Raw genomic sequence first — 26,241 nt, forward strand, 5'->3', positions numbered from 1 at the left:
AAGTATGGAATTTTTCAATATGACCATCTTTAAGGATTGATTTTTTGATGAAAAATACAATAAAAAGTAAATTTCTCTTCTGTTTCATTCAGACAGCAATATTCTACTACTCTGGACAAATTTTTAGCCGAATCCATGACGCTATTGCAACACAGGACTTAAATGAACATTTTTTAATAATTTCTATGAAAACAAGGCAACTCGCTATATCAAGCTGGATAATGCTTGGTGTATTATTACTGACCAACTATTGAATTTTACCTTTAGTAGAATAGTATTAGATTCCAATACATTAAAAATTTCATGGAAATGTGCATGTTAAGTATGTGAAAAGTTATGTCGAGTTTTGAGAAATGGGATTTTATTGATGTTTTACGAAAATTAAGAACATTTTGCTTAATGTTATATTTTTCCTACATTTGAGAATAGTTATAGAAAGTTATGCAAAAAACTGATAATGATTTTATTGAAAAATAAAAAAGACATCGCACAAGCAAGTTGTCCGTTTTATAAATTGAACAGTCCTTATTTTGTCTAAAAATTACCTTGATACTTTGGCGCTCAGGTGATGGCCTTTGTCTCCACAATTTCCAAGACAGCCTAAAGAGTTTTCAAAATTTCCCAAACCGAAAAAACTGCCTAAAATCACGTGCTTTATTTCTTGATACAACATGAAACCGGTTGCCTTTGCTCGTATCATTATTAGATAATAAGTCAACCAAAACCAACTAACATTATTGAGCTCATCTCATCGAGAGCTTTCTATAGCGCTCCTAACTTCTACTCAAGTAGTTATCCACAGTGATATAGCATTTTTGAATGAATTGTGGTTGTTGTTTATGAGGCGTTCAATAGAATTTGAATCACGATTCCGCATTTGATCATTTCATATATTTCATCTCTGGAACCTGATCACTTGATGCTAACCTGTGTCTGTGCACAAAGAGCGTGACTTTTCTTTGATATAATTTACCGCATCATGGCTCTTGATTATATTTATTTAACTATGTTTTAAATTTGATAACGAGTGCCGGGTCCAGCGCTTCACCGGTACAACTTTCATTTTCAGTCGATTTTGTGACTTCACAGAAGCAACAACATTCCAGTTCGTGGCAGAGAGTGAACTGCCAAAATTTCAATTGGATCATTATAGTTGAATCAATTCAATTCGTAAGGAATTGTGTCCACTATGGAGCGCGTAATAACCGAACTCAGTGCCGGTAAAGTTCAAGGTTGCAAGTCTGCGCTACCGGATGGGAGCAACTACTGCTTCTACAAGGGTATTCCGTATGCCAAACCTCCGGTAGGAGAACTCCGTTTTCGACCGCCTGTGTCTTTGGACAGATTCGAAGAAGAGGTGCTGGATTGCAGCTATGAACGGAATTCCTGTTACACGTATCTGCATTTTCCGCCAACGGTGTCCGTTAGCGAAGATTGTTTGTATGCTAACGTTTACACCCCGATCGATCCGACCGAGGTCGGGCGAAAATCTCCACTTCCTGTTATGGTTTGGATTCATGGTGGAGGTTTTGTCGCCGGAAGTGGTGATGCAGCTGTCTACGGTCCTCGATACATAGTGCAGGAAGGCGTCATTGTAGTGACCTTCAACTATCGACTCGGTTCCCTGGGATTCCTTTATCTGCCTGAGAAAGATATTTACGGTAACATGGGCTTAAAGGATCAACGATTGCTGCTGAAATGGGTGCATGAGAATATCGCAAAATTTGGAGGAGATCCAGATAATGTGACGATTTTCGGAGAAAGTGCAGGTGGATCTTCGTGTCATTTGCAGTATCTATGCGAAACTTCCCGAAAGTATTTCCACAAAGCAATATGTCAATCTGGTGTAGCATTGACCGTTTGGACTGAGCAGCTGAATGCAGTTACCAAAGCTCACAACTTGGCCAAGTTGTTGGGTTGCGATGGAGAAAACAGCGATCAAGTTTACGGTAATACTACCAACTATAATAACCGTTGCATTAATTCTTTGTTTCACAAGGTTCTAAATATGCAATACTTTTAATTGATCTTGTTGTTATTTTTCATTTTTTATCCTTCTACCTAAATCACCCAAGAGTCCTCCTCTTACATATCGTAAATATTCTTTTCACTTATTTCACGAATTATGTATTTTTTTTAATGTACTTCGTAGAAACTCTCATGAGAGCATCACCTGACGATCTCATAGCTCGCAGTGAAGAGTGCGTTACGGATCAAGATCGTGCGGTTTTCCGAATTTTTGCATTTACCCCAGTGGTAGAGCCATTGGAGTCGGATGATCCGTTTATAACAAAGATGTACCTTGACCTTTTGAGCGATCCAAATATGACAAACATTCCACTGATCCTGGGGCTAACCAGCAATGAGGCTATTTGCTTTATCGAAAACCTTTCAGTGGATCTGTTCGCAAATGATATAAAAATGTTCGCACCTCCTCAATTGGCTGTACCAGAAGATATATTATCCGAAATTGGAGAGGAAGTCAAACGGTTTTACTTTGGGGATCGCGCCGTTTCGAATGATAATTTGCCGCTACTTTTGGACTTTGTATCCGATTGCATGTTTGTTGTTCCGGTTTGCGTTGCAAGCGAACTGCATTCACGATATCAGCATAGGTGATCACAATGTTATCTTATCTGCCGGTGCAATTTATTCAAACTTTATTTTATTCATCTACAGTGCCGAGCAGTACTTCTACCACTTTTCTTTCGACGGCAAAAGCAATTTCATAAAGAAAATGTACCAAGGAAATCATCAACTGGATGGGGCGGCTCATGCGGACGAATTGACGTACATGTTTGAGGGCAGCTTTTTCACTACCGAGGAAATGGAAATCGACAGCCAAGAATACAAGTTACGCAAAGCCATGTGCCACATGTGGACCAATTTTGCAAAATATGGAAATCCAACGCCAAAGGACAACCAATTGGGTATCTCCTGGAAGCCAGTGGAGAAAATCGATCCTGATCAGGAGATGTTTAATCTCAGAGCATTGGACTTGAACGAACAGCTCAAAATGGTGGAGCACCCATTCCAAAAGCGAATTGATTTTTGGAAGCAATTATTCAACAAATACAGCGGAGACTATTTGCAACATATTGCTTTGAAATGATGTTGTATAACTGTCATGATCACTACCGTAGGCAATCTCTTATTTTTTTTATCTCACTCATTCTCCTCGATAAACTCGAAAAGAAGTGGAATAAAAGAGGGAGCAAGTACCCCTCTTCCATCCTTCTTTTCGTTGTTTTTTATTTTTAGGAGAGTGAATAAAAAAAGAAAAAGCTGCCTACGTTATTATTGGTCACGATTCGAATTGCATTTCAAAATTGTGCATCAAGAAAGTAATTTTTTTCTCATCTATAAAGAGTTTCTTTTTTTAATTCGATTTATTATCAAATATATTTTGTTTTCAAAGAAGACTCACACAAAAGCACAAATTGAAAGTTTATCATATGTATCTTATACGCTGATATAAACCCGTAAAATAAATCGAGCGCGACAGTTACTAATCATAACAGCGTCACCATATTCTAAAACAATTTTATTCCATTATATGGGGTTTAACAGCAAGCACACTCATTTCATTGAGCCACTCCTGCCGTTCTTCACAAATACATTCAAAAACATCTGTCACTTCGCGAAACCCACGTGCTTTTGTTTTGGGCGGGAACATGTTGTCTTTTGTTTTGCCTTGCGACTGTCACTGCGCGACAATAATGATGACCTTAATTTAGTCTTTAAAACTTTATAAATGTGAAACTCACTGTCATAATGAGCTTTCGAAGATCAACATTATTATTTATATGCTACCAAGTTACATCGCAACTAAATATGCAGTGTAGTATCCAAGTAAAGTAGATAACCATTTTTTAATTGTAATACAACATATTAACACTAAGATTTCCACTTCAAATACGAGCTTTATTTCCAACTATTTCAGCCACCATCTTGTCTCACGTTTTCTTCGCAAACCGGGAAGAGAAACGTCTTAGAATCCCAATTCAATATTACACTAGAACTTCAAATGCACAAAACTCAAGATGTAAACAACTCACTTGTCATAAGCTTAAGATAAGAAGATCCGATGCGTGTGGCATATTCTCTTCTTATGTCACAATGCTGGTTAACTCGTAAAGGGGATTTCGAACTCATAAAACTTATCGGATTTGTTAATAAATTTTCTGGGCAACTCATATTTTACCTTCATTTTTTCCAATAATAGTTATTTATGCAATGAGTTGCAAAAAGATGTTTTTTTTTCAGCACGAGTTGTACATTTATCCAACGAGGTTTGCCGAGTTGGATAAATACTACGAGTGCTGAAAAAATCGAGTTTTGCAACGAATCGCATACAAAATTTTATGCAATGTTTTTTTCATAATGCAACCCATTTGAGTTGCATAATGTTCATAACGCAACCCAAATGAGTTGCATTATGAACATTATGCAACTATTTTTCATTATTCAACTCATTTCAGTTGCATAATGAGCCTTTAAAGTAGGTCATTATTATACTGAAGTGAGTCAGATAAAACTGAAATTTTAATACTAAATTGCATAAATTTTATTTTTTTCCTCCTCAAAATGCTAAAATTCGCCTAAAATTTTCCGAGGGGGGGGAGACATAAAAGAAAATAAAAATTTGTGTCAGCCTTATTTAAAAGAGAAATTTCAGGGTAATAGGGTCTTGCACCATTTGGGCAGGTGTACCTATTTTGGGCACTTGCCGCTATAACTAAGCCAATTTCAAACGGATTGATTTGAATTTTTGTATAGAGTTAGGCACGTACAGTATCTAACTCTATACAAAAACTCAAATCAATCGGATTGATATTGACTTAGTTATAGCGGCAAGTGCCCAAAATAGGTACACCTGCCCAAATGGTACAAGACCCTACCTGAAAATTGGGTTTCTTTCATTTACTTTTTATACACTGATTTTACGAAAGCTTTATTCCGAACATTTCACGAGCATTACGAATTACATATTTCAAATTGATGAATTACAAATAGATAAATATTACTATTATTATCCTACAATTCAACCGCCTGCCCTAATTACCATAATGCCCGATGATTCAAATAGTCGCAATTGTATTTTTTGAACAGCTTTTTCCAAAACGCTATCCTATCGGCAAAGGGTTTACTGATCATTCTTATTTCATTCCCCAAATCTAATGCATCCAACAGAAAATTTTCTTTCCGGCAATCTATTGTTTCAACTGAATCCCATGCAATTCCTAGCTCGTTCCGTTCCGATGTAGGTATTCCAGTCCGGGCGAACGACGTCCACAGCTGACATATTGCCTCACGAATCTTAAACTCGGGGCTGTTCTCGAGAAAATTTGGTACTTCAAAGTAGGTTGAATCATGCAAGAAAGGTAGCTCAGCTCCGTGACAAGCTCCACTGAAATCAGGAACATTCGGCAGAATAAGCTTCAGGACATTCAGACGTCCTTCAAAAGAAAAGCGATAGAAGAATTGTGGTGCTCTGAAACAAAAATGATGTTTTCTATCAAGACACACTATCAAAATATTTGTTGTTATGTTATATCACTTGTGCTGATATCGGGCATGTAGTTCGCTGGCGACGATCGCTGGAATTACAAATGTACTGTCGGATATGAAGTCAGCTAGAGATTGTGTGCTTTCCTGTGATGCATCTGAATCCCCCATATAAAAGCGCCTAACTTCCTCTCCAGCTGCGGTCATCTGGTGTTCTTGGATTTGTAGCTGTGGTGGAACAAACCATTTTGGATCATCTATGCACGGAACAATCAGTTGGAACAGCAGAAACGAAATGCCTTCGTTGCTCGTCACACCCATCATGATCGGAATGTTGGTCATATCCGGTTTACACAGCAAGTCAATATAGCTTTCTGTCAAAAAAGGCTCGACAGAACTTGTTGACTCCACTACGGGAGTAAAACCGAATATTCGAAAAACTCGCATATCTTGGGAAGACACACAATCTTCGCTGCTCGCATTGATATCGAAGGCAGATGCATTCATAAGCGTTTCTAAGGATGTAAATTCAAATGTTACTACTGTAGAAAGTTGGCTCCCCTCAAAACCATACCATAAACTCGATCAACTCCTTCGTCAGAACATCCTAAACATTTCGCCAGCTGGATTGCTTTGGATTCAGCATCGTGTTGTTCCACCCACACATTGAAAGCGACACCAGATTGACAAATAGCTTGGTGAAAATATTGCCTTGAAGATTCCGTCAGATAGTGCAAATGTACTGACGCACCACCGGCACTGATACCAAATAGTGTTACATTTGAAGGATCTCCACCAAACTTCGCTATATTTTCGTGAACCCACTTCAGCAATAACCGCTGGTCTTTCAAACCCATATTCCCGTGTATTCCCTTCTCCGGTAGACATAGAAAACCAAATGCACCTATTCTATAGTTGAAGGTCACCACTACGACACCGTGTTGCAACAGGTACCGTGGACCATAGATTGACGCATCACCGGTTCCGGAAGCGAAACCGCCTCCATGAATACAAACCATCACTGGCAATGAACCTCCACATCCCGGAGTAAAGACGTTGGCATACAAACAGTCCTCCCCAACTGCTACCAACGGCGGAAATTGTGTACAACTGAAGCACGCATTTCGTTCATAACTGCAATCTAGCACCTCACTGTCAAACTGTCTCAATGGTTCCGGGGGTTTGAAACGCAAGTTACCCACTGGCGGTTTTGCGTAAGGAATTCCTTTGAAATAATTATAACTGCTTCCATTCGGGAGATATGCCTTGCAGCCAAGAACTTTACCAGCTGCTAGTTTAATAGAAACACGTTCCGCATTGCACATTTTTACTACTGACCTAGTGAATGTAAGATTTTCATTCTTCTGATTCAAGCATCTTACTGAAATCAGTTCTAGGCAAGTGATACATAGCCATACGTAACCTATCGTTATCAGCTCTGACGTCCCGGTGCCTAACTGAGCTTTTCACCTTATAGACTGTTTCAGATATTATAAATACATTTTATTTATATTCTAACAAAGCAAACAATAATGCCAACTTTGTGTTTTGTGCAAAAGATGGTTTTTATCTGTATTAACGAGATGTTTAGTCCTAGGCTAGTTCATCTCGGGACCCACGTTGTACTTCGCTGCTGAAGAAAGAACTCATATTTTATGAGTTTATCGGGAGCTGGATTAAATCAAATCAATGTGCAAAAAAAATGGAAATTTTGGCTCTGTCAACCAGAACTAATAAAATGGAAGTGGCAAAAAGTGGTTAAAACTGTAAGGTAGTGGGATGGAAAAAATCTCATAAATAAAATATTTCATTGATAAACATTATGAAAATATCGATAAGAAAAGATATTTCTTAAACGATGAAAGTTTTTTTTTCAGGCTACTAGAACACACTTTAAAAATAAATTTACTATTTATTATTAGGTGTTCCTGAAAACATTTGGTTGTTCTTACGTTGCATTTCAACGCGTACAACGCGTTGTACATAAAATCTAAAAATAAAAAAAAGTTCTTCTCATCAATATTCAGGGGAAATGGCATGATGGATTTTCCCATGTTTTATGTAGGCATTTCATAGATGTATAGATTATATTAGGGTAGCGAATGTGATGAAAAGTTAGATTGGTAGATTATTTAATAAAAAAAATCAAATCATGTTCAGTAAAAATGGTATTCAAATGGGGAAAAAATATACTTTTGGTATTCAGTCGAAAATAATGCCCCAAGGAACAATTTAAAGCCATAAATAAGCATGCATGTCGAATTATTGCTGGTTTGTAACATTCTCAGCTGAACAAAACAGAATGCTGAATAATAAGCCGAAGTAATACTATTTACATTGAAAATAAGACAAAATGCAACATTTGGCACACATGTAAACACAATTTAATTACAAGCTTGACAAACGTCAGCAATTTTTGTTTTTTTTTCGATTTGCTCTTACTAGCTTTAATAAAAGCTGAAGAAGAACTTTTTTCTACACGTGAAAAAGCTTATGTTCCACACTTTCCGATAGCTGATTATTGTGGTTTACTTAAGTTGAACAAAAGTGTTTGATGTTTAATACTTCAGCAATTGTGGATATGTTCAATAATGGTTCAACAGTAAGCTACATAAACGGTTAATTTGTTCGATTATCACTCTTCGATTGAACAACAGATTAAAGTGATGATAATAGAGCAGTTCTTCAGTACTCAATATGTATTGATGTTTGTTGTCCGGGGTCTCCAGTTAGCCTAGTGCTTAAGGCTATGGATCGCCAATCTAGAGATGGTGGGTTCGGTTCCCGTTCCGGTCGGGAAAATTTTCTCGACTCCCTGGGCATAGTGTATCCGCAGACAGACGTTCAAGTTTGACTCAGCAGCTTGTGTAAAAAATATGGCCGCAACAAATTGCCAAGTGGCAATCAGCGAACAGATGGCGTTAGCGACGTTCATATTCAATCGCTGTCTCACATGTGCGTTGCGACCAACAACTGTCACCACGGTCGTCTTCCAGCCGGATGGCGGGAAAATATCGCACGTGTTGCACGCTAATAATGTTTCAACATAATTTGTGCAGAGTAAAGGATTTTTATTTAATGTCTAAAATCTTTTGCACAAATTAGCGCTATTTTACACATTATAACTTTTATATTACATAGATTTGCTTGAATAGAACTGCATTTGGATGAACTTCACTCGCATTGGAAAATCTTTGTGAATGTGACGCAAATGTAGGAATGATTTTGACAGTGTTTGTTTTGATTTTATTTCTCGGTGGGTGGTGAATTGGGTGGTAAGTAAGCGGTTGGAAGCACGTGGTTTTTCAAACTGTCAACTGCATTGTGGCAATCGGTTGCCTAGGTGTCGCTAGTGAAAATTTATATAGAAAATTTGAATAAATTTGTTCGAGCTAGAACGTCTGTCTGCGGTGTATCATTGTACTTGCCTTACAATATACAAATTGATGCAATGGCAGGCAAAGAAAGCCCTTCAATTAATAACTGTGGAAGTGCTCAAAGAACACTAAGTTGAAGCGAGACAGGCCAAGTTCCAGTGGGGACGTAGAGCCATAAAGAAGAAGAAGAAGATGTTTGTTGTACGCCAATGCTCAATATTTGAAACATTTGCTAGTTTTCGTAGCAATTATTGTAATTTCTAATTTTCGTAGCGAAGGTAGCAATCATCTTCACAACTTTTTTTTTGGTAAATGTTTCCAACCTTCCGTAAATCAAAATATTTATCTTTCACAGTTTTGTGAAGATGTTTCGCTCTTAGCGACCGACTTCCCAGTTCCAGGATTGGGAAGACGGCAAGGCATGCGCATGGGAGATCACGAGTTCAAATCCCAAGTTGAGCAAATTTTTAGAAGAGCTGGTGTGTTTTGGGTGTGTAACAAATGTGTTTGGATGGGACAGAAAAACATGATTGGACTATAATTGCTCCTCGCACGTTATTATATTTTTTTTTTGTTTTCAGTAGATTATCATAGCTGAATACAAGTTTAATATGAGGCTGATATTACTCAGGCTACTTCCGGCTGTAAAGCCTGTATTGCGCCTGGAAAGAAGAATGCTGAATAACTTCTCCACTTTTGATTGAACAATACCTGATTACAAGCTGTGATCAAATAATGTTAAACTGTAATTCAATCAAATGTTGAATAAAAATGCCATTGCAATGTTGATTAAGTAAGTGATTGTTCCTGGTTGGCTGGCAATACCTTTCTGCAAATTAAAATTTCAACAACGGATTAAATAGTTGAGCAACGTATGGTGGACAGTGTCCTTTGCCCAGTTGCATCCGTGCATTCAACGATGTTAGCAGTTATTTTAATGTGTCTAAGAGTATTTTTTAAACATAGAATTAAGTCCTTAACCCTAAAAGGCATACTTGGGGTCCATTGGACCTCAGGCGCCTTTCAGAGCTCGTCTTTGATGGAACACACTCAGCGAGGTGGCGAAATTGAGACCATGAAGGTATCCCTTTTAGGGTTAAGGTAAGAGTCTGTGGGATGGGTTTATTCATCCAAGACGAAGAAAAATAAATAAATAAATAGACTGCTTTTCAAAATATCAAGAAAATTGAAATGAAATGTGAAAATGAGGAACACCATAAATTGTCTTGTGAAAGAAATTCAAAATCATCAAAATAGTGCGTTTTATTTAATAAATAATGTGTCTTTCTAATTTCTGAAACAGTCTAAAGGTTCTTGTCGGTAAATAATAATAACATTATAGATTTGCAATTGATGTCTTGAATAGAAAGGAGAGTGAGGTTGCATGCTTCGAAAGCTAAGCGCGGTAACGTCTTGAGTGAGCTAAATGTTCATGATTTTTTTTACTTCCAGTCACAACCTTGGTCACAATTTCAGAGCCTCGCTGAACCAGTTTTCGTGTAAAAATTGTGAAACATAAAGTCGAGTCCAAGTTTCAGCAGGAACGTAGTGACGTCCGGGAAGAAGAAGTAGAAGTAACAATAGAATAGCAATCTTAGCAAAATATTAATAACAATCAAAGATAAGTATAGAACTGCAGTCAATAAATATTATTTGCTAAATAGTTGTGTGCAAATCTGTGACGCTCACGTTATAAAATAATAACAAATATGATGGCATAAAGAATGATGACTTTGGGTTTGCAGTAGCGTAGCGGTTTCCTGGATATGAAATTCCTCTGATCTAGCATTTCACATGTCCTTACCAAACTTACAAATTGTCACCAAGCAATTAGCGTAGGGTGGGAAATAACTGTATGAACTATTAAAGTTTTGACTCAAATAACATTTTAAAGATTCGAGAAGGTTATATACAACATTGTAATGCCATTTTTTGTTTTGGTTCTCAAAACATCTTAAATACAAATTTATTACCAAATTGATACTCGAGTTTAAAATGATTGAATATACATTTTTGCAATTTCTCATCGTAATAGGCTGTTTTACCTTACGCAAATCTGCCAGGAAAAGGCCTACTTTCCCATACCAAATTATCAGCGCTGTAATGGTTCATAACAGCACTGATTTGCGTTGCGTAATGAATCATTACAGCACTGTTTTCAGTTTTGATCAACTTCTTGATGCTTTATGGACGCAGGATTGAAAAAAATGTGACATCTGCACAGTATTACCTGCTAAGATTAGACTTTTTTAATCATGGCTATGAACATCAGTGTGCAGTTTGATGAAAAAGTTGTGTTAAAAACTATCCTGAAGTGGTAATTTATGAAATTGCAAAAAAATGTTGTACGCAACTCGGTGCAGAACTCGATTTTATAGCACTCGTCGTAATTATTCAACTCGGCAAGCCTCGTTGGATAAATGAACGACTCGTGCTGTAAAAATTTTCATTCTGCACCTTGTTTCGTAAACTACTATTACATACAGTTTGTAATTCTTCATCATTTTTTTTTATTTTTATCTCTGTCACTCTATTTACAAGAGACTTCATTTGAAAGTACCAATTATAAGGTTATGTCGCTTCACTTGAATATATAGGTTTTTTTAAATGAAGCCTCTTGTAGAGTAACAGAGATAGCATAATAAACTGGGTACTTTTACGGGAGCGTGTAAGCTCCACGGAGTCTCCAGATAGCCTAGTGAATCAGTAATCCGGAGACGGCGGGTTCGATTCCCTTTCCAGTCAGGTAAATTTTCTCTAAAATCATTGTACTTGCCACACAATGTAAATTTCATGTTATGGCAGGCAAAGAAAGCCCTTCAATTAGTAACTATGGAAGTGCTCAAAGAACACTAAGTAGAAGAGAGGCAGGCCTTACTGCCCATAACTGCATAACAGTCACATTCGACAGAAGTAGGCATGGAGAAAATGGAGCTCAAAGTTTGCAATTTGCGTTAGTATGGGAAAGGATCGAAATTTCAAAAACTTGCTAAAAAATTAAAATGAATCCTTTTGCAATGAAATCTTCTACAGCTCTTGCTGGGCGAATAGTTGAAAAAATATTTAGACATAAATATGATTGGCGCTACGCTATGAGACCAGTGTGTATATTCCCAGTGTGACTGTTATGCGGTTACATTCATGTATATTTGATAATGGGACAAAACGACTTGGTTTATTTTACATTTTGTAGAACAAACTTGTCAAGCTTATTTAGGTGGATGAAAGTACTGATGATTTGAAGATGATCTCCGGTATTAACTCAATATAGCGTTAGCGTAGTTACGGTATACTTCGTAGATTGGATACTAACAACATTCATGTACCTTTTGCTAATTTTGCTCGGATTGCTTTTCGGAACAAGGCTGGGGAGTTAACTTCGCTCCAATCTTTTGTAGGAATACCAAAAGCACAAATGTCATTCCCGGCCACGCCCATCTTTAACGTAACTTGAGATAGGGGAAGGAGTTGTTGATGTAGCACTTATTTAAGAGGCCTCCGACTCAGTGACACTCCCAAAAGTACTACGGAGTGGGTGGTTGGGAGATGTATTATGTAGGTCAAGAATTCGCCTGAAAAGCTGGCGATGGACCCACGAAATTGGTTGTTTACTTGGTTAAAAATTAATCTTTTGAAAGCCGGCATTCAAAAGAGATTTTTTTAATTTATTGTTTAAATAATTATGTTTCTGCTCAGTGAGAGGCCCAAGCAGAACCGATCCCTCCAGGGTCATCAGAACATTACAATAAATGTATGAAACGCGTGAAAAAAAAAGTTGGCGATCCGAGAAAAAAAACTCAATTTACATAGAAAAAAAAACGCGAAAACAGCGAAAATATATCTAAATTTATTTAAAAAAATCACGTAAAACGAGTTGAACGAAAATAAAATCAAAAGATATTTTTTCTATTTGTTGTATAAATAAGTATGAATAAGTATGTTTCGGCTCAGTGCGAGGTACAAGCAGAACCGATCCCTCCAGGGTCATCGGAACTTTGCAATAAATGTTTAAAACGCGAGGAAAAAAATTGGCGACTCGAAAAATTACAAAATAAAAGAAAAGAAAAATAAATAAACAAAAAACCGCGTTAAACAACAACAGAAAACATATCAATTTTTCTAAAAAAAATAAAACGAGATCGCGTAAAACGAGTACAAAAAGTTGTCAATCCGTAAAAAAAAACACCCGCAACATTACGACACTCGGCTCGAATAAAAACGACGCGGACAACGTGGTCTACCCAACACCGAATGATATGGCGATCTTTACCCTTCAAAAAATAAGAAATGATCTCCGGTATTAACTCAATATTGACAAAAACTACAAATGTTACAAAAATGCAGTTATGGGCAGTATAGTTCCTGTTCGGCAATGAACACAAAAGAGGTTAGGCTTAGCACTGGACTGTATGGCACGAGGTATAGCATGGCATAAGAGAACGGGTTTCGGATTGGAAGAGACTTAACACTGGATTACTTTCACTTTCACTACACTACTTTATTTTCCCTAACTGCTGCTATTTACACTCTAATTCTATTTGACTAGTTTCACTTCGCGTTGTTTAAGCCACGCGAACGCTTATCACTTTTGCACTTTCAAAATTGAACTGACTCGCTACTGGGAACGGGTCGCAAATTTATACCCAAAAATATGGTATTCCAGAACCACGTGGAATATTCTACGCGCGCGTAGAACCCATGCGACGCGTGTGGGACAAACCATCATCACGCTACCTGCAGGGCGACGACGACGAGAGTCGATGATGACGATGGTGACGGTTGCGGCGGTGCGATTCGCTGCTGCACTCACGGCAGGATCTCACGGCACTCACTCTCTTGCTGCTGCTCGCTGATGTTTCGTCGGCTCGAGTGAGTGCGCGTGCTTCGTCATGATGATCGATGATGGTTCCGATGCAATGGTTGGTGGTCGCGCAGCTTACCATGCTGCTGCCGTCATTTGGAGCAAGGTATTTACATATTCTAAGGTAGTCTTAGATGTCAAAACTAGCTGAGCGGCCATTATTTTTTCACCATGAGAAATTCTGAAAACAAATCCCCCGCCTCCTCAAATTCTTTTGAAATTTCGCTTCCTCTGCTTTTCTCCACAAACTAAACGTCATGCTCAACCTTACAATATATAAAAACCTTGATTTGAAGCGTATGTTCGCGAACAGGTCCAATGCGAACCTAGAGCCATAAATGGACACGAATGCCAACTTTATTGGTAAAGTGTCTTTAATAAAATATAATAATAACTAGAGCCATAAAGAAGAAGAAGAAGTAAACCTCACCAACCACCCATCTCTCTAAAATAAAAGCTCTCATTTTTGAGTAACGCCCATGCCGCACAAGGACTGTGTTGGAAACACACATTTTTTTTAAATTGCTCGTACGCTCACATTTTTGCAAAATATCAATAAGTGGAGGTATTTTGGACCGGGCAGGTATTTTGGCCCACCTAGGGAGTTTTATGACATTTATCGCATAATCTCTACTAAATCTTGGTAAATTTTTATTGGAACACGAAAAGTATTCTACTATGTGATGACCTTTATTTTGGATGTCAGTTAAATATGCTGTTCAGTACCAAAAATAGAGAAAATGTTTTCACTTCCAATAAAACGCACGGAAAAGCACCAAAAACAGAGAAGGTGTCAAATTTGTAGTCGGCTTCGAAGAGGCATTAAATTTTACAAATAAATATTTATTTCAAGAGAATGTAGTTAGGGCCTTGTAGGAACTCAAAATAAACTGTTCTTAACCTCGGTGGAGTGATAATATTTACTAAAATGGTGGTTTGAGGTATGACCAAAATATGTTCAACATAATCAGATGTGGACATATTTTGGACCACCTGTCAGATCCATCTCTCCAGTTCCTTCTAAAGGGAGAAAATATTCATGCCAATGTAATGTACTCTAAAAACAGATAAATAGAATAAGTTGGGACCTTCCGTGATCTGGGTTGTTATACGTTTATTTTACAATGAGATTGTTGTGGATTCGATTTGTTCTAACAACTTTTCGCCAAGCTAAAAATTTCGATTCGATTTGTGTCCTAACAACTTTTCGACATGTTGAAATTTTCAGGTGTTCAGTCATCCAGTTAAGAAAAGTTGTCCTTCTCGGCAATCAGTTGATGACTGAGACAATGTGTTATCTAATGTATGTTTAACAATTTACGTATCATTGAAATTACTCTATTTTTGGTGGCCTTTCCACTCATGACAATATGTGTGGAACGCTTTTATATTTTGCCAAATCATTAGACTTTCACACTTCTATGAAGCGTTACGTAATTTATGCATGGTGACTGACGTCATGCAATAGTTAATAAATACACGATTTGCGTAACATTTTTTTTAAATGAAATATCATACTACAATGCGTAAAATCTGACAATTGCAACAAAATTTCATCTTTTTTTACCGTTACGTAATTTTTAAACGGTCCCTGCCTCAAAAAATGAATAGAAAAGATGTAAACTTCACGTAGTTTTAACTATGTTTAAATTTTTGCTGAGGTGGCTTTCATTTCATCAATCAATTGAAGTTTAATTTGGTGGGCCAAAATATGTGCACATGGTGGTCCAAAATAAAATCACGTGGTCCAAAATAGAAGCCCGAGATCCTTCAGGAGTTTTGATATTTCTTGTATTTACTACAACAATTTTGAGTTCTGTTTGGCCTTTTTCGACAGAAAACATGTTGCTCTACTTAATGCCTACTGAAATTATCCATATTTTGAAGTGGGAACTTTCTTTTTTCGCTAAATTGTTCATCCACTTCCTAAAGGGGTCCAAAATACCTCCCTTACCCTATTTTTCGGTATTTGAAGGTGGTTTATAAACCCAGTGAGGTTGCCATGTCAAAATTATTGCAAAATACATCCTCATGTGAGCGTACGAGCAATTTAAAAAAAAAATGTGTGTTTCCAACACAGTCATGTGCGGCATGGATGTTTACTAAAAATGTGCAGGCCGAACACATTTTTGAGCGTAGCCGTTTTTGCGTGATTACCCGACGTCTCCACTAGACAGAAATGTCTTGCCATTTTGCTGGACAGATGTGTCATGACAGAAATGTTCTCTCGCTGTTTGCATGGAAAGCAGCGGTGTTGATCATTTCTGTTACGTTTTCTCTTTCTGGCAGCAAAATGGCAAGACATTTCTGTCTAGTGGAGACGTGGGGTTACCAAAAAAGCGTAGCAGGCGTTGCTGAGTGCAAACGTGTTTTGAACTGTGTTTTCTAATTTTTTTCGTGATTCTATTAGGGTAGTGGTTCCCTTATTAAGCATGTGGCTTTCATTTTTATCCTGTTTCTTATTTTTTATTTTTTTCTTGGAAATGAGCACCCATGAAAACAAAAAGATCGGAATCAATTGGTGCCGTAATCGCTTGTTTTCGAATAGGATGAATATGAGAGCGTGAGATTAATGATGGCACACATACCCTTGTTGGTGCTACGCCATCCTGATAGCTCTTACGCGTGTGTAAAAGTGTTTGTTTTGTTTGATTGTTTGTTGGTGAAAAAGTCGCAGTACGGTGAATTTTCATGTAGTGCAGGATACTGCACAGCCAGCGGTGTCTTGGCCAATTCCATCCGGGCAATGAGACAAGGATGTATACTATTACAGCTATCGTTCCTCATAGTAATCAAAGAGATCTTGATAAGTACGTTTGATCATGAACCATGTGGTGCCTTAGCATAGACAACACTCTTATGGATGCACCATAGTAGCGAGAAGAGGTCTAGACCACGATATTCGTATAGGTACACTGTGAGAGTAGAGGGACGTAAACAAGGAAGGTTAGATTTGGTAAATTGTTTCCTGTAATAAATCGACATTTAAAATACAAATAAATCAGTATTTAAGTAAGGTATCACATATTGGCGACAGTGGAAGGGATTTTTGTTCTACCGAAGGTAAGTTTTAATCTGTTTGGGATTGATATGGGTGAAAAATGTAGTGGAAATAACAATCGGAAAATATGTTCTACAGAATTGATCGGAAACGAAGCTGGTACTGTGGCATAGCGCAAGGTCTTAGAGACTGTAAACTAAACGGAAGCGGCTGTTTCGAGCAGCGCAGGTCAATAGACTGTAATCTGGAAGCGGCTATTACACAGTACGGGGAAAGGTCAGAGAAGACTGAAAACGGAAAGCGGCTGTTTCGAGCAGCGCTAAGGTCCCGGAGACTGAAAAGGTAAACAATGAATAATATATACATAAAAAAATAATCTGAGAAGAAAACATTTTTCAGTAGGAAACGCGTATCGCAGCTTACTGGAAACCTGGAAAAGCTGACTCGAGGCAATACCGACACCCTGAACGAGTCGGCTAACCAGTCATGGACAGGTTCGACATTCCAGCATTCAAGTTCAAACAGATTCCTCCCAACGAAGTCCGTGATGAATGGGTTCGATACAAACGACATTTCGAGTACCTGGCTCTAGCCAACGCGATCACGAATAAGACGCGATTGAAGCATATATTCCTGGCCAAAGCCGGACCAGATGTCCAGGAGGTTTTTAGCAGCATTCCAGGGGCAGATGTAGAAGAGGGCGACCTTTTGAGGTCGCAATTGATAAGCTTGATGCGTATTTTGCTCCAAAACAGCATGAAGCTTACCAGCGTTTCTTGTTCTGGTCGCTGAAGCCCCAGGATAAGGACGAGTCACTCGATAAATTTCTGCTTCGATCAATGGAACTAGCGAACAAGTGCAATTTCGGAAATACGAGACAAGAGAGCGCGGAGATAAGTGTCATTGACAAACTGATTCAATTGTCCCCTCCGGATCTACGCGAAAAACTGTTGCATAAGGATCATCTAACTCTGGATGAGGTTACTAAGATTGTCAACACACATGAGTCCATCAAGTTTCAAGCAGGACGAATGTTTGGTGCGAATGCTTCTCACGAATCCGTTCCAAGCGAAATCAACAAGATTCACAGCGTGCAAAGAGATTCTGGGTATGAATGTTCTCGTTGTGGCCGCCGCGGACACAGTGGCATGGATCGTATTTGTCCGGCGAGAAACAAGCCGTGTGACTTATGCCGGAAAATTGGTCATTTTGCTAGATGCTGTCGTACTACCCGTCCCGCACAGAAGCGCAAATTCGAAAACAGACTCGATGATGGTGAAACCAGCCGGAAACGATTGAAGTATGAAGCGGTTAGGCACGTGGATAACCTGGAAGAAGGTAATGGGGAGGATAGCGTTCCATGCTTCGTGTTTAACGTTGGAGATGGAGACGCATTCTTGTGGGTATCCGTAGGTGGAGTACTCATTCAAATGTTGATTGACTCAGGCTGTCAGAAAAACATAATCGATGACGTGACTTGGGCGAATATGCAAGAACAAGGTGTGAAGGTGGAAAATCGACGATCGAATTCTGATCAAAACTTAAGAGCATATGGGAAGGCATTCGTCCCGTTGGTCGTAAAGCAGGTGTTTGAAGCGGTGATCAGAGTCGAGAATAACGAGAAACGCATCGAGAAAGTAGCAACGTTTTATGTGATAGAGGCAGGATCGCAACCACTGCTAGGCAGAATCACAGCTAAGGATTTGGGAGTGCTGGTTCTGGGTTTGCCTAGTACGGATGCTCCGGAAGTCTTCCGCTTGGCGTTAGAACAGAAGCGACCATTCCCCAAATTGAAAGGTGTTTTGTTGACCATTCCGATCGACCGTACTGTTACACCAGTGTGCCAACATGCTAGACGGCCTCCATTGGCACTTCTAGACAAAATTGAGCAGGAACTCGAGTCTTTGCAGGCGTCAGATATCATTGAACCGGTCAACGAATACAGTCAATGGGTTTCACCACTGGTGACTATTGTGAAGGATAATGGTGACTTCCGGTTGTGTGTAGATATGCGGCGGGCTAACCTGGCAATCAAACGCGAGGGTCATTTAATGCCAACATTCGACGATTTCTTGCCGTTGCTCAGAAATGCCAAGGTGTTCAGCCGGTTGGACATCAAAGACGCGTTCCATCAACTTGAGTTACACGAATCGTGCCGTGACATCACAACGTTTATCACACACAAGGGGATGTATCGTTACAAACGGCTAATGTTTGGTATATCGTGCGCGCCGGAAATGTTCCAAAAAGTTTTGGAACAGGTTTTGGCAGATTGCGAAAACGTTGTGAGTTTTATCGACGACATCCTAATCTTCGGGGAGACTGAAGAAGAGCATGACCGAGCTTTGGAGAAGGTCATGAACGCTCTTAAATCGAGAAATATTCTGCTGAATCACGATAAATGTGTCTATAAGGTAAAAGAGGTTGATTTTCTGGGTCACCACGTGTCGGAAAATGGCATCAAACCGACAGAAGATAAAATGGCCGTTTTGAAGTCATTCCGTGCTCCGCATACTGCAGAAGAATTAAGGAGTTTCTTAGGGTTGGTAACCTAAGTCGGACGATTTCTTCCAAATTTAGCTACGATTTCTGCACCACTGAGACAGTTGACCCATACTGGAGTCAAATTTGATTGGAGATCAGAACATGAAGAAGCTTTCCGGAAGCTGAAAGAAATGGTAACGGATATCAAAACGCTGCATTACTTTGATAGCTCTCTGAGAACTCGCGTAGTAGCTGACGCGTCGCCGGTTGGTCTAGGGGCTGTTTTAATACAGTTTTCTGACCCGAATAACGATTTCCACCCTCGAGTAGTGAGTTATGCCAGCAAAAGCCTCAGTCCGACAGAAAAACGTTACTGTCAGACTGAGAAGGAGGCGCTTGCCTTAGTTTGGGCAGTCGAGCGGTTCTCAGTATACCTTCTTGGGCGGAAATTCGAATTGGAAACGGACCATAAACCGCTAGAAGTAATATTTGGTTCCACATCACGACCATGTGCGCGCATCGAAAGATGGTTGCTCCGTCTACAAGCCTACACATTTGTAGTTCGTTATCGCAAGGGTTCTGAAAATGTTGCAGACAGTCTTTCGCGGCTACCAGAGTTCGGAGAAGATCACGAGTTTGATGGTGACAACCAGTTCCTGGTGTTACCCATTATGGAATCTGCGGCGATCGATATCAGTGAATTGGAAAAGGCTTCTAAAGACGATTTGGAACTCTTGGCTGTCCAGGATTATGTACGTTTTGGAAAATGGTCTGCCGAGGTTAAACCGTTCGAACCATTCCATTCGGAATTAGGGTTGACTGGCGATATTCTGGTTCGTGGAACCAAACTCGTGGTTCCCAGAGCATTGAGAAACAGAATGCTGATTTTGGCACATGAAGGTCACCCAGGAGAAACTGTCATGAAACGAAGATTAAGAGATCGTGTCTGGTGGCCCGGGATGGACCGTGAGATTTCGAAGTACGTAACGGCGTGTGAAGGCTGCAGATTGGTCGGTTTACCGAATCGTCCAGAACCAATGCAAAGAAGAGAGCTACCAACAAAGCCGTGGGTAGACGTAGCTCTTGATTTTATGGGACCACTTCCCACCGGAGAAAACCTCATGGTTATTGTCGACTATTTTAGCCGCTACAAGGAAGTCGAAATTTTGAAGCAGATAACGGCTGAAGAGACGACAACCAGGCTACATAAGATTTTCACACGTTTGGGATTTCCTGCCACAATCACTTTGGACAATGCACGGCAATTCGTTAGTGCAAAATTCGAGACCTACTGCAAGGACCATGGTATTCGTCAGAATTATTCCACCCCATACTGGCCTCAAGAAAATGGCTTAGTTGAGCGCCAGAATCGATCCCTACTCAAAAGACTTCAGATAAGCCATGCGCTAGGTCGGGACTGGAAAAATGACTTGATGGATTACCTTATGATGTATTATTCTACACCACACTCCATCACAGGAAAGACTCCTACTGAAATGATGTATGGTCATACAATACGCTCAAAGATTCCCTGTCTAGGAGATATTGAAACTACGCCTCGAGATGATGAAGTTAGTGAAAGGGACCGGGTTCTGAAGGAAAAAGGGAAGGAACGTGAGGATCAACGACGACTGGCAAGAGAATCAGGAATACAAGCAGGGGACACAGTTCTTTTGAAAAATTTGCTACCTGGTAATAAACTAACACCTACTTTCAACCCAACGGAATTCCTTGTCTTGAATAAGGAAGGATCACGTGTTACAGTGAGAAACAAAGTTTCGGACAAAGTGTATCGACGTAACGTTGCTCATGTAAAACGAGTTATTGGGGACCCCGACAAAGCAGAAAACAGCAAATCAGAGACTGAACAGCTTGAGCCAACAACTGATGAATCGTCTCCGTCAACATCGTTCAAGAATCTTGACCAACCGCAACATCTTGATCGTTCTAGGATGCGCCGGGAAGTAAAACTACCGGATCGGTTCAAGGATTTTGTAATCTCGGAATAAAGTAGCGAGCTCATAGAGAAAACGAGATGTGGTGCCTTAGCATAGACAACACTCTTATGGATGCACCATAGTAGCGAGAAGAGGTCTAGACCACGATATTCGTATAGGTACACTGTGAGAGTAGAGGGACGTAAACAAGGAAGGTTAGATTTGGTAAATTGTTTCCTGTAATAAATCGACATTTAAAATACAAATAAATCAGTATTTAAGTAAGGTATCACAAACCAAATCGTGGGTTGCTGTGGCAGCCCATTACATGAAGCATCTAAATGATTTCGAACCTTTCTTGCGTAATTTTTTGTCCATAAACAATTTTGGGAATATGTATGAGCCGTAGACTTAGATCAGAACCCCTTCTTCTCTTAAGTTTTAGTTGTTGATTATTTTCGGTGAAAACACTTCCTCTCCGTCTAAATAACAGTCTACGTACACTAAGAAAAATCCGCATCTAGTTTCCATGTGCCCACACATAGAATTCTGCTATCAAGCTTTGCACTCGAAAAAAAAATGCATCACACATAAATTTAAATTACGCATTTAGAATATAAATGCCGCTGCACATATTTTCCATCCGACTATTAGATTTTATGTGCAACCTTGCGTGGAGAACGTTTATGTGCGCGCATATAGATTGTAATAATGGAGTGAAATGGATTTTTGCCAATAAATATGTGCGGATTTTTTTAAGTGTAGTTTATGGATGGTCGCTGATGGTAAGGATATTCTTGCTTCGTTGTTTTAGTAATGATGACTCACTAAATTGAGTTGTCCAAAAAAAAGTCTCACGAAACCTACTGCAAGCCTATCCATATACGTGAGAACAAAAGATGTTTACAAAGTTCTTACAGATAGATTAACACGGGAAATCTGAACACAAACCACTACCACATAGGAATTTGGATTGGTCAATGATTGCTGATTGGTGCAAAACAAGAAGTAAGAAAAACTCTAGTGCCAGAATCATTAGACAAACCAAGATAAATCAATTAGATACCTCCGCTAGCTTAATTTTGGGCTGTTCGCCCAAATGTCTTTATTATGTCAGTTGTCTTTGTGTATAAAACAATCACAGCCACCTTGATGTGCATCACGGATATTACTGAATTAATATAATATTGATCGATATTAATGAGATAGTTCGGCCAATACGCCAATACTAATGAGTGGCCTACCCCATGGTTAGTTAGAACTAATACCTGTAACTCCGTGGACCTAAGATCGAGTGCTATTTTCGTCAAACTTAAAAAAAATGTGGGTAGAGTCGTGGGTCTCGAAATGTACTAACCCCACGTTCGAAATCTTCCCAAGCAACACATGGTTATAAAACAGTAACGGCAGCCCATGTAAAGGTTGCCGAGAAGTCACAGTGATTTACTGCGCAAACATTACCTGCTTTACATTGACTATTCTGTGATCGTGTGTGTTGCTTGGGTCGTTATTGAAGAATAATAAACAAACTCACTTTGTTAACCATACTACTTACCAGCAAATATGTAAGTATGTTGTCGATGTCCCATACTCTTTCTGTGACAGGAAGGGAATATTTCTTTGACAAAACTAAAACACATACACATTGTAACCACAATCTTTATATATAAAAGCCTCTCTACTAAAGCGATATAATGATACCGATGATTGAGGAGAAATATTAATTATCACATAAATATAACAATTTCACGAATATACATGTTCGCATTCATATATAAGCAATGTCGTATATTCGGTTTAAATAAAACCACTATTTACAGTTCAAAAAAATTGAAACACTATCTTACAGCAGCTTTGGTTGTAGGAATGATCCGTTGTACTTCTGATAGAGATTCTTCCAAAAATTCAACCTCTCCCGGAATGGATTTTCCACCATTCCAACGTTCTCATCTAACTGTAAACAGTTGACCCTCACATTATCGTTGCAATCATGTGATGATTCATATGGCTCCCACGAAAACTCCATCTCAGTTGACGATGGATTGCCAGTTTTTGCGAAATTGGTCCACAGCTTGCACATCTTCGCACGCATCCGATCGGCCCTGCTGCCTTGTTTCACCGCCCTAGTGTAGAAGTAGGAGGAACTGAACAGATAATACAGCTCATCGCCATGACATGCTCCCCGTATATTGTCGGGAACGTTCCAAAACCGTCGGTATTTGTTCAGGTCATCTTCCATCGCAAATTGGTAGAAATAGACAGGAGTGCTAGAAAAATAAAAGTTTTTTTTTTATTTATGGCATTACAATTTAATTAAGTTATGCTTACGATGGTTGATATTTTCGCTGTAGCTCCAAAGTCAAGAACGTTGGCATAACATAATAATTATCGGACATTATCCGAGTCAATTCGTGAACCGTTTCAGTAGTGGGTTCATCGTGGCCTGTGTAGAACTTCAGAACTTTGTCAGCAACTGGTTTCACTAATTCCTCCGGCAAGTCCAACGAATCCGGAAGAAATCGTTGAGGTTCACATTTGTACAGATCAATGTTTTTCAGGCGAGAATTGGCTTTGTAGGACAGCTCTTCGCTGTTGACTCCAAATATAGTGGGAATTGAGTTTCGGTTTGGTTTCTCTATGAGATTCAATACATTTTCGGTTAGGAATGGTTGATCAGATTCAGGTACCTCTATGACTGGCGTAAACGGATAGAACACGTCAAGTGTTTGTTCATGTTCAATCAAGGCACCCATTTGCTTGGAGGAGATGACTTCCGCAGGCATGTAGTGAAGAAATTCTGAAAATTAAAAAAAACAGCATATTGATAAGTAGTTTCAAACATCCAACAGCTTTTGAAAAACTTGATTTGTGTTTTCCAGAGAAAGACGGTCACAATGTAACAAAATAGACTATCATGGTCGGACTAAAAGGCATGAATTGGGATGATATGTGATGGTTCTTGATAACGGGGCATTTTTTTATTACCGTACGGGATTGGGCCGAAGGGTCCCAGATTTTCATGAAACTTTTTCCACAGGCAGGGCTCATGGATACATGGAACAAAAAAAATTGAGAAAAATTCAGGGTCGCTTATTTTCCCGGAAAACTCAGGTGGAAATTCTGTTTTCCCCTGACACTACTTATTTTGAAAAATCATAACTCAAGAACGAAGCATCATGGAAACAAAGTTTTTTGATGAAAATGAAAACAAATGTTCCACCATGTACGCATATATTATATGGTCATTTTTCACATACTTGGCCATAACTCAAGAACGAGAAACAACACGCTAACGCCGCTCAGCACTAAAGTGCATAATTTCCAGACTACACCAAAAATGTGTAAACCTTGCACATTCACAATATCAGCTCCTGTGTCCGCAAAGTCGTTAAATTCGCAAAAAAAATTGTACAGCAATCTAGCTAGGTTTACTAGTGACCTTGGAAAACAAAAAAAAATATCGACATTTCGTATCTAGATGGACGAGTGTACGAGCTGTTTTTGAGAATGTGTAACTGTAACACATTTTTGTGTGGTCTGGAAATTATGCACTTATGAGTAGGGCTTACACATTTTAGTGCTGAGCGGTTTTACTGTGAAGTGCATTCCAAAAATTTCAGCCATCAAAGCTTATGAAACTACATTCTCAAATATATTTTTTTGAAAGTTTCCCGCGAGTTCGGGCATAGTTTTTCCGGCTTTTCTTAATGAATTTCCTCAACGGTGGAAAATTTTGTAGAAAACTTTTTCCTTTCATATTTTTTTTTTTATTTCTGAGAAAATTTGCTTTCATTTCTTAAAAAAACTTTGTTTCTATGATGCTTCGTTCTTGAGTTATAATTTTTCAATGTAAGTGGTGTCAGAAGAAAACAAAGAATTTCCGGTGTCCGGCCATTTGGCCGAATGCCGTTTGGCCGAATATCGTTTGGCCGAACGCCATTTGGCCGAAAGAGTCATTTGGCCGAATGCCGTTTGGCCGAATTATTATCAAAAGGATTTAGAGGCGTGGGCAAACTCTGGATAACATTCTAGCTGTTGATATAATCATCAGAAATATTTCCTTCTTTAAATCATAAGCAAATCTTTCTAGTTTTATCATTAAGGTATTAGTTGGCGATGAAACTGAGAATATTTTTGTTAGAGATTATTCCTTCTTTGAATCATAGGCTGTTCTTTCAAGTTATACTGATATTGGAAGCAGGGGCATGATCACTTAAGTTTATCAAATCTTTTCCTGGAATTTCCACCTGAATTTTCCGGAAAAATATGCGACCCTGAATTTTCTCAATTTTTTTTTGTTTATATATGAGCCCAGCATGTGGAAAAAATTTCATGAAAATCTGAGACCTTTCGGCCCAATAGGAAGCAATCAGTGAAGTACTAGATTGAAAGTAGTGAGCTGGATTTTTGTATGGTGAGATGATCAATTCTCCGTTTCTGCAATGAAATGGTGTAAACAGCGTGGGTTATATGATTTCTTGCTTGATTTGATGCTGTTTGAGCAAAACTTTGGGTAGCTGTGTTGTTGTATTATTTATTTCATGCAACTTCAACAACACAGTTACCCAATGTTTTGCTCAAACAGCATCAAATTTGGCAAGAAATCATATAACCCACGCTGTTTACACCATTTCATTGCAGAAACGGAGAATGGATCATCTCACCATACAAAAATCCAGCTCACTACTTTCAATCTAGTACTTCACTGATTGCTTCCTATTTGTACGATAGAAAAAAAATGCCCAACGGTCAACAAGCGACACAACCCAAGTAACACCGAAAACATAATCCGAAATAGCAAAATATTTACTTTGTCCTACAGCAGTTGTTATGAAGTTTCTCGAAACATATTATGTCATGGATATGTCGTTTTCATGATACCTAAAACTTATACACAGTGATCTTCTATTTAGAAGTCTTATTAAAGAATATATTTTGTTTTCTCAAACAAACATTGCATGTTGTTTTCCATTATGTTGGTAATGTTCACTTTGTTTGTTACCATACATGCTCAGTATGTTCTATATGTCATATTAGAGTAACAGTTTCAGTTTCTTGTTTAAGACTTGTTTT

At 38.8% G+C, this 26,241-nt stretch overlaps 3 protein-coding genes and 1 long non-coding RNA gene across 6 annotated transcripts in view; 2 read left to right on the forward strand and 2 right to left on the reverse strand.

The window, feature by feature from the left end:
* The first annotated feature begins 929 nt into the window (after positions 1-929).
* Positions 930-26,241, forward strand: part of LOC109398012 (uncharacterized) — a 40,136-nt gene continuing 14,824 nt past the window's right edge. Inside the window, exons 1-6 of the mRNA XM_062848363.1 lie at positions 930-1,949; positions 2,153-2,615; positions 2,680-3,104; positions 17,256-17,437; positions 17,503-19,289; positions 19,758-20,732. Coding sequence (XP_062704347.1) covers positions 1,190-1,949; positions 2,153-2,615; positions 2,680-3,104; positions 17,256-17,437; positions 17,503-19,289; positions 19,758-20,732 — 4,592 coding nt within the window. The 5' untranslated portion in view covers positions 930-1,189. The remainder of the gene's footprint in view (positions 1,950-2,152; positions 2,616-2,679; positions 3,105-17,255; positions 17,438-17,502; positions 19,290-19,757; positions 20,733-26,241) is intronic.
* Positions 4,909-6,974, reverse strand: LOC109399470 (carboxylic ester hydrolase). Its single transcript, XM_019671911.3, has 3 exons — positions 6,083-6,974; positions 5,561-6,023; positions 4,909-5,494 (listed from the first exon to the last, which is right to left on the reverse strand). The coding sequence occupies exons 1-3, from the start codon at positions 6,831-6,833 to the stop codon at positions 5,062-5,064; spliced, it is 1,647 nt and encodes a 548-aa protein (XP_019527456.3). The 5' UTR covers positions 6,834-6,974; the 3' UTR covers positions 4,909-5,061.
* Positions 16,627-17,442, forward strand: LOC134288253 (uncharacterized). The gene is made up of 3 exons (XR_009997846.1): positions 16,627-16,809; positions 16,886-17,089; positions 17,147-17,442. It is a non-coding gene; the product is annotated as an uncharacterized LOC134288253 (long non-coding RNA).
* The window catches only part of LOC115267583 (acetylcholinesterase), a 28,986-nt gene continuing 25,558 nt past the window's right edge, over positions 22,814-26,241 (reverse strand). For all 3 annotated transcript variants that reach the window (XM_062852521.1, XM_062852520.1, XM_029874696.2), the window contains 2 exons: positions 23,497-23,965; positions 22,814-23,435 (listed from right to left, as the gene is read on the reverse strand). In XM_062852521.1, the coding sequence (XP_062708505.1) occupies positions 23,012-23,435; positions 23,497-23,965 (893 nt within the window). In that variant the 3' untranslated portion in view covers positions 22,814-23,011. The remainder of the gene's footprint in view (positions 23,436-23,496; positions 23,966-26,241) is intronic.

The sequence above is a fragment of the Aedes albopictus genome, chromosome 2 (genome assembly GCF_035046485.1).
Source record: "Aedes albopictus strain Foshan chromosome 2, AalbF5, whole genome shotgun sequence".
NCBI lineage: Eukaryota > Metazoa > Arthropoda > Insecta > Diptera > Culicidae > Aedes > Aedes albopictus.

What these genes read in the sequence shown, in the direction of transcription:
- LOC109399470 (XM_019671911.3), bottom strand. Translation starts at nt 6,833, where the DNA reads ATGTGCAATGCGGAACGTGTTTCTATTAAACTAGCAGCTGGTAAAGTT. An exon ending in AGGAGTTGATCGAGTTTATG is followed by an intron (nt 6,024 to 6,082) that starts GTATGGTTTTGA and finishes TTACATCCTTAG; the next exon opens with AAACGCTTATGAATGCATCT. An exon ending in CATGCCCGATATCAGCACAA is followed by an intron (nt 5,495 to 5,560) that starts GTGATATAACAT and finishes TTTTTGTTTCAG; the next exon opens with AGCACCACAATTCTTCTATC.